An 8,235-nucleotide genomic window follows, 5' to 3' on the forward strand; every position below is an offset into this window, starting at 1 on the left:
AAAAAGTGTGGGTTATGATCTAATTTATCTGCGGTGTTAAACAAATGTCTTATTCTTACAGGCTTAAGATCTCTAATTACCATCAGTTGGATGCTCTGACACATTATTAGCACAAAAATGGAACATAATACAGAGTGATAGAAAGAGTTGACGAGTATGAAATAAATGTTGAGTCGTCTACACTAGATAAACTAGTAACATTCAGACTGAACATAGCAGTGTAGCACTTGCCTGTCCCAATACCAGCACTACATTAGCCTTGAAGATTTCAATTGCATTAAGAAGTAACTGCACATCATTTAACCTGTGTTAGCACACACTATTGGCGATTAACATGCTTATTCAAATAGCTAATTATGCTTATAAGCAAATAATACCTCATAGCCAAGGCCTTCAACCCACCCCATTGTGTTAATAACCATACCAGCCGCCCTAGATTCAGCATTCCCAGAGAACTGTGTCTCTAATGTTTGAGCTAGCTCTCTCATGAGTGCTTTGTAAACATCTGGATTAATACTGTCAGCAACATAAAGAAAAGTAGAAAACTGAGGCACCGAATCAGCAGAACAGAAAAGGAGCCACACAGAGCAGTGGGTAGAACCACCAAGAGGGTAAACTGGAAAGTTACCTTGGATTTGGATGGCCATAAAAGTATGCAAGCGGCATCTCCAAAGGAATCCCATCAACTATATCGATAGGCTTCTCAATTGGCGTAGCAGAAATACATCCAGGTATGGTTATCGAACCCTGGCCAATATCTAAATCCACATATGTAGGCTTCCATCCCAGTTTGGCAGCCCAGCTAAGGAGCATTTTGCACAGAGTGCTTTTTCCAGAATCAGTTGGCCCCACAACAATCACTCTAGGTCCCTAGACAACCAAGAGTTGACAAGTTCACTGATTCAGTCCAAAGCATAACAATTCGTTACAGCCATCTTCACAATGTTCCACGATGAATGAAACAGAGAGTAGTCACCTGTGAGGCCTCCAAGTCGCCTCCCTGCGCTGCCCTCGCCCTCGCCCTCCGTGCGTCGAGAATCGCATGTATGTTCACATAAATCACCATCGGCGTCTGCAATTGAAAGCAGAATCACCTCACCACTACAGCACATTCAGGAACGGACAGAGCACAACGAAAACGAGGATGTTTTGGCAGAGGAAGGAAACCGAACGCCGCCCCACCTCGTCGGACGTGTACTCGCTCTCGCTGACCCCGTCCAGCTCCACCGTCGCGCCGTGCCACGTGAAAATCTAATCGTGGGAACATAAACAGCAGGTCAGAACTGTGTGCCGGCGGTGGCGGCAAGCTGGGCAAGGCGGGTTTAGGCGGGGGACGGGGAAAGCGCGCGTACGGCGATCTTGGAGCGGGGCGGGATGGTGAGCCAGCCCTCGGGGGGGAGCTCGGTGCCGAAGATCTCCGCCGTGCCGGAGACGAGGCGCACGCGGAGGGTCGCGTCCGGGAGCACCTCCACGCGGAGCTCGCTCTGCGGGTCGAGCTTGAACTGCCGCAGCGGCTGCACGGCCGCGGGCGCGGGCGCGGCAGCGCCGGTGGCGGCCATAGGGGGGGTTCTGGAGAGCGGGCGAGGGTTTGGCGTCGCCGAGACTGGCGTGTTGGTGCGGCAGTGGGGAGGGGGAACAGCGGGAACGCCAAGGAGTTTCGCGTAAACGGGATCGGATCGGATTGGTACTGAAATGAATGTGACTTGAACCAAAGAATTTTACGCTGCGTTTGGATGTACTCCTATGTATTGGAGGCATTCGTATTGAATTGGTTTCAATATCAATTTGGTGAAGAAACTGTAATAAACATTTTTTTTGCGGAAAGAAACTGTAGTAAACATGAATATGAATTCGCTTGTTTGTATGCTCACGGAATTGGTTGATGTTTCAATACCAAATCTTATTTAGACAACAGACTATGGCATAATGTTTTGTTCTATATACATCTCAAAATTTATACAATGTGTGACTATAATCTAATGGTCGTATAGCAATTTTTTTTATAATGCCCATCTGTCCTTGAATAAAATTCAGCAATAACATAAATCTACAGTCCCCTAAAGAATATCTTTCTCTCAATAATATCCTCACGTGCCTCATGTTGTTGCAGCTACCTTCTATCTGGTTTCTCTCTTCGCTCGGACACAGGATATAAACAACCACGAGAGAATTTGGTGTTGCGTACAACTAATGCAGCATTTTCTTCTCTATTTATTTGTAGACTGTTACAACAACTACACATCCTAGTCCAGCCAGGATTTGAGCTAACGGTCGTGCCATCAACAACCACTCTCACGCAAGCGATGGCGAGATGGTGAGGGCCAGGCCGTGGTGGCCATGGCCAGAGGAGATGCGGCGGGGACGAGGAGGAGATATGTCTGAGGAGATAATAAGGACCAACAACGTGGAAGAGAAGAAGGGCCGACAAGGAGTAGAAGCGCCGGCGGGTGCTTCCTGGGTGTTGCCTCCTCTCATCGCGCAGGGTGAGGGAATGGCAGCTTCGGTCGAGCGTGGGGAGAAGAAGATTGGGCTCGAATCATTTTCTTTTCCGGGGTCGTTCAATTCATGCCAAATCGGAGGTGTTGGGCTCCGTATTGTGTGAGGCCTCGGTTAGTGGGATCGAGTTTGTCATTGTATTGACTGATTTCAGACCGTTGTTTTCGTGTGTATGCCAAGCGCTCGATTTGGTGAATTGGGAATACCAAATCCAATTTGTAACCCTAATACAGACATCCACTTAACAAAGTCCAAGAAAAAAAAGGAATTTTAAAAAAATGAAATTTCACCGGAAACTACCATCCTTTTCTTTCTTTTTTGTAAATAGCGTGTGATTTTAATTTTTTTTCTTGCTTCATAAAGAGCACATATTACACATATTCGATACTAAGAAGATCATATTTGGCCATCTCTGTCTGAATTGCTTTCAATGCCTTGTGGTACACTAGTTGTTCTGATATATGGCAGGTGTGCTACTAATGCCGAAACACATGATGGAGAAGAAAATTCATGAAATAATCAATCTTTATCGGTTTTTAAATTGATCGAATTATAATTTTAATTTGATAAAGTGACATTTGTTGCACTTTAGACCATACTAGCACAGTGCCCGTGCGTTGCTACGGAGTTATTAAAAAAAAGAGATGCTAGGCCACTGACTTAGAAGATGATCAAAAGATTTTAGTACCTTGCAGGAGTCATGATAAAAATGAGAGCAAAAATACATTAAAACGGGGCGTCCAAGAATTTGATGTGACCGTAGTAGGTCCTTCGAAAGATTTATAGTGAGACAATATTTTGAATTTGAAAACATGGGAGAATGGGCATTGCAATTTGTTCACTCTCCTATGGCATGATATAAAACTTGAAAATTTTGTTGGGAATAGATAATCAAAATTGTGATTTTGAGTTGGATTCGTATTTTGACTACGCTCAATCTTTAACGGAACAAACCCATGCAAAATCGGGAGCTTTTTGATTTCCACTATAATACTCCTATGTCCATAGGCGGAGCGGTCGAGCGACTCATCTGTCAACGCATCAATAGCAATGGAGCTATCGGGCTGTATCATTATAGGAAGCTCCGACCATTGTATGATACCCTGCACATTGTTGTGGGAATAGTTTGCTACTTTCTCCAATCCATATTAATTGTTGCCGCTTTAATAAAACTTATATATTTAGATGAAATTGAAATATTAATATTTGATTATTGTATAGATGTAAGCTATTTATGGAATACAAGTATCGTAGTATTCCCTCTTTCTCCAATTATAAGTTGTTTTAACTTTTTTAATCGAATGTATGTAGATGTGTTTAGTTTTTTTCACTCATTTTAATTTGTATGTAGTTTATATTAAAATATCAAACAATGTCCTGATTAGCAGCACACCCGCAGTCCATGAGGCGAGCAGAAATGAGTTTGGTGCTCGAGCTCCATAAAGCCCGTTTTTCTGGAAAAACAAAAAAATGTTTTACTTTTTTTAAGAAAATACACATTGTCATACATATGCACTGTATATTGTATGTGTGCAAGAGAAAACACAATGACATGTGAGCCAAAAAATGATAAATTGGTGATTTTGAAAATAGTGAACAATTTGGGCGACATAAAATCATTTTTCTCACTTTTTTTGTGTGTATTGTATGTGTGCAAATTTCGATGAGAAAACACATTGACACGTGAGCTACAGAGGAGTGACAAGAAAATACAGTAGTAAACAGTATGTTCACTGTTCATTAGTTATAAACAATGATTTTCACTTTTTTGTGTAGCTCGTGAATCAATGTATTTTCTCCTGAAAACTACACACGTGCAGTACACATCAATATGTCAGCGTGGTTTTTCTTTTCTTTTACGATTTCTGTGGAACTTTGAAATGCGATTTTTGAGTGTTTTCAATGTGATTTTGGGAACTTGCATTGGACACTAAACCGCCGCGCTCCGGGAGGGAGGCGCCATGTCACCTGATCGGTTGATCACACCCCCCGATCCGTTCGGCATTCTGACCTTCCCCGCCGGACCACCACCCTACCCGCCGCCGCCGCCGCAGTCGAACCCTCCATCGGGCGAAAAATGGGCGAACCTCGCGGCGATCCGACGGTGGATTCGCCGCCGACGCACCAGACGTCGAGTACAATCACTTCCGGCCCCATGTCTCTCACAATCAACGAGGAGCTCCCCGAGAGGCTGCGGCTGTCCTGCTTCCACGACGCCGGCGGCGAGGGGCAGGCGTCGATCCGCGCCGAGTTGGGGCGGCCGATGCAGATGGACATAATGCGCTTCTACGAGGAGGCGCTGGGAAGGCTCCCCATCGCCGACATGCCGGAGGTTCTGCCGTGCGTGGAGCGCGGCGGCCACTGCATCGGCCTCCTCGATCCGGTGTCCAACATCATTCTCAACGCCCTCAACCTCCTGTGCCGTCGCAGGTGCAGCGGGAACGTCAAGGGGAAGCGACCTTCCGCGGCGCAGGCCGGCGGCAAGAGGAAGGAGGAGGGGGAGGCGCCGCCCACCCAGCCCCAGCCCCCGGTTTTTCTAGCTTTTCGTTCCTACGACGGCCTCCTTGCGTTCATGCGGATCTACTTCCGGTATCTATCCGAGGGGCAGGCCATGCGCTACCTCCGCCTGGGCGGCGCCGACCTCGCCGTCGCCGTCCAGCTCGGCGAGAACCAGCAGTTCGGCCCCGAGGACCGTCACACCACCGGCGCCCCCGACCTCCGCTGCGGCAGGACCCAGTTCGCCCTCAAGGTCAGGTCGCCGCGGCCGTGGCAGGGCACCCCGTGCCGGACGACCTGGTGCGGCTCGCAAAGCTGCTCGTCCCCTTGAGAGACCACGATCGCACGCCTCTCGCTGCTGTGCTCTAGAAGGGCCGGCCCCTCAGCGTCGGCGACGTCGACGGCATCCTCAGTTTCCTTCGGCTGCAGCACCACGCAGCCTCCCCTGCCGTCAAAGTCGCCTTCCGGCGCAGCCCTCATCCGGCTGACATGGAGATCGGGAGGAGCTTGTTTGGACTAGAAGCAGCAGGAGGGCAGGCGCTAGAAGCTGGTGAGCGACCTGCCCGCTTCTTCTGCCCCGTCGGCGAAAACCACGTCGCCCAGGTAGTCGTCTCGCGCCGCCGTGATGGACATGTGTCTAGGATCTGCGACCTGCGGACTCCGGACGAGATGAAGCAGATGTTGCTCGACTGTCTGGATGCTGCTGCCACCACCATTGGCAAGCACAGCCCTCCACCCATGGGAAGGGAACCTTCCACCACTGCATGCCAGTGTGACTGAGCGCACACCAGGTATCTGAAGGTGTGCCTCGCCGACACCATCCACGCTCTCTACATCAGGGCGGTGTCGTTGCTGCCGCAGGACGCGCTCCACCGGCATCTCCGCGGCATCCTGGTTGCCGGGCTGTTAGGGACCTCCCCTGGCCCATACTCATACCTGGGCTTTCCCCTTTGATAGCTCATGGGCCGGGCCCGTCTATGCTCACCACTCGGCAACAGCCTACAAGTACTCGGAAGCAGGCAACGAGCACGGCATCCAATGGATCACGAAACCCGGCGGCGGCGGCTATCTTCTTCCCCTTCCTCCTCCTTCCCCAATTCTTGTATCATGTGATTGTAATCCCTAAATTGCTACACGAATTCGTGAGAAGAGTACTAGATCGAGAGAAGATATTGTTAGGTTGCTAACATCTGGTATTCAGAGCCAGTAAATTTCACCCACCACCACCTCCCTCGATTCCCCAATTTCAACCGGCGACAGCACCATGTCCGATCCGGAGAAGGCTCCTCGTTCCCTCGTCTATCCATCAGAGTGGGATGCCATGACCGCAGATGAGCAGATGTTGTGGTTTCTCAAGCATCTATCGGCACAGATGGATCGTATCAAGTCCAAGCTCGCGGCTGCATGCGTGGGCGCGGGCGATCCGGCAGAGGCCACCTCGCGTGTCAATCCGGTTGCCTCCCCTGCTACTGCTTGCTACCTCAACCTCTGCCCTGGTCGCGTCTCACACCGACCGCGCAACCACGGCTGCTCCACCCACCATCGCCGAGGAGGTCCACTGCACCGCCACCGCATTCGACCCCAATCCCGCGATCGGCACCAACAACGCCATAGCCACCCTTCGAATGAACGAAGTGGAAATTCAGGAGGAGAACCAGGTTGTGGCAACAGCAATTCAGGCTGTTAGCATCAACATCGGCGGCAAGTTCACTACTCCCGCACCTCCACTGGTGGCGTCCTCTCCAGAAGTCTCCACCGAGCCTGCTGTCCTTCCCGACGTTTCCTCGTCAACTGGACAGGCTGAGGAGATCCTCCATCATGTGTCTTCTGATTACATCGCTACGACGCTCATGACCTGTTCGACAGAATGCTCGAAAAAATTCAGTGCCATGTCATTCTTGTCTCCAGTCATGACGACGTCGCTACCCCCAGCAGCCACACTTGTGCTCGTCGCCGACCTCATTCACCCTGCTACCAACGATGGTTCTAACCGGCGGGTGCCCCTGGACATGGAAGACGAGCTCCTGACCAGTCTATCTCCTCTGTCGTTCTCAATTGTAGATTCAACGCAGTCGTTTCTGAACCAGGACAGGGACGTCCCGTTTCCCACAAGGCACGAGGGGCTGCTGATACGACCGACTCCGTGGCCATCATTTCAGATGCATTTTGCTGACGGCAATGATGTAAGGCCCGTGCCGTGGCCGTCGTTTGCTGGTTCTCTTGAAGGCACGACTCTGAATTATGAAGGGCTGTTGTTGCAAGTTACTTATGTGGTGCAGCGTTTGCCGGTTGCTTTGAATTTTTTGAGAGAATACTGGAGGTATCTACCAAGTGTGCGACTGAAATCTTGTCCCTATGAGAAGCTTGCTGGTTGGACCCCTATGCTGCCAAAAGCAATTCCCCTTCGGAATCAGCAGATAATCCAATCACTGGGTGAGGTGAATTGGGGCGTTGTGGAGTGGTGGTCAGTGATCTCTTTTGTACAGTCATTTGCTCCTACTATTCATGTGTCCTGTATAGTCTTCTCTAGCCATGAGTTGATGAGGAAGCCTATGCTACCCTGGAGGCTTGTCGTTCATATTGAGGCCATGGAGGACGAGCTCCTCACCACTCTATCTCTGATATTCTCAGCTGTCGATTCAAAGCAGCCATTCCTGAGCCATGATTTGGACGTTTCGCCGCGTACAAGGCACCAGGGGCTGCTGCTACAGCCGATGTCGTGGCCATCATATTGGGCAGCTCTTATTGCAGAGGGAATGGAAACCCGACCCATTCCAGGGCCGCCGTTTGCAATCGGTTTGCCATCAAAAGTCTGCTGTTCTAGTGTTGTCCATTGGAACTTCTCGGTGATTGCTTCTGTTCATGACCTTCATACCTGGACATTCAGGGCACATCGGTTTTTGTCTGTCCAAGTGTGTGGCATTGGCTTGACTAGCAGATCTAATCCAAAGAAACTATTTCATATTGGAGCTTGTGTGTACAATACATGGCAACGGTGGTACAATCTCAGTGGTTGTTTTGCTCTAGAATGCAGTTCTGAACAATATGGTACACAGTGGCAGTCTTGGCGTATACTGGATCAGGCAACATCTGAATTTAAACACTTAAGTCAAAAATGTTGCAGCCAAATGGTGGTGCAGGAAACATTGTATCTCGGAAAACTTTCTACACATGCAAGTTATCTTAGCTGTTTTGGGCCAGAAGCAATTCACTGGGAGCTAGTGAACTACAAGGGCATACAAT

The 8,235-nt window shown here is 49.4% G+C and overlaps 1 protein-coding gene across 1 annotated transcript in view; it reads right to left on the reverse strand.

Annotated features, from left to right (window-relative positions):
* Positions 1–1,559, reverse strand: part of LOC119316649 (protein CLP1 homolog) — a 4,944-nt gene extending 3,385 nt beyond the window's left edge. Inside the window, exons 1-6 of the mRNA XM_037591005.1 lie at positions 1,353–1,559; positions 1,183–1,251; positions 977–1,072; positions 629–870; positions 378–516; positions 232–288 (exon numbers count right to left, since the gene is read on the reverse strand). Coding sequence (XP_037446902.1) covers positions 232–288; positions 378–516; positions 629–870; positions 977–1,072; positions 1,183–1,251; positions 1,353–1,559 — 810 coding nt within the window. The remainder of the gene's footprint in view (positions 1–231; positions 289–377; positions 517–628; positions 871–976; positions 1,073–1,182; positions 1,252–1,352) is intronic.
* Between the last annotated feature and the right edge of the window lie 6,676 nt (positions 1,560–8,235).

The sequence above is a fragment of the Triticum dicoccoides genome, chromosome 6A (assembly GCF_002162155.2).
Source record: "Triticum dicoccoides isolate Atlit2015 ecotype Zavitan chromosome 6A, WEW_v2.0, whole genome shotgun sequence".
Classification (NCBI taxonomy): Eukaryota; Viridiplantae; Streptophyta; class Magnoliopsida; order Poales; family Poaceae; genus Triticum; species Triticum dicoccoides.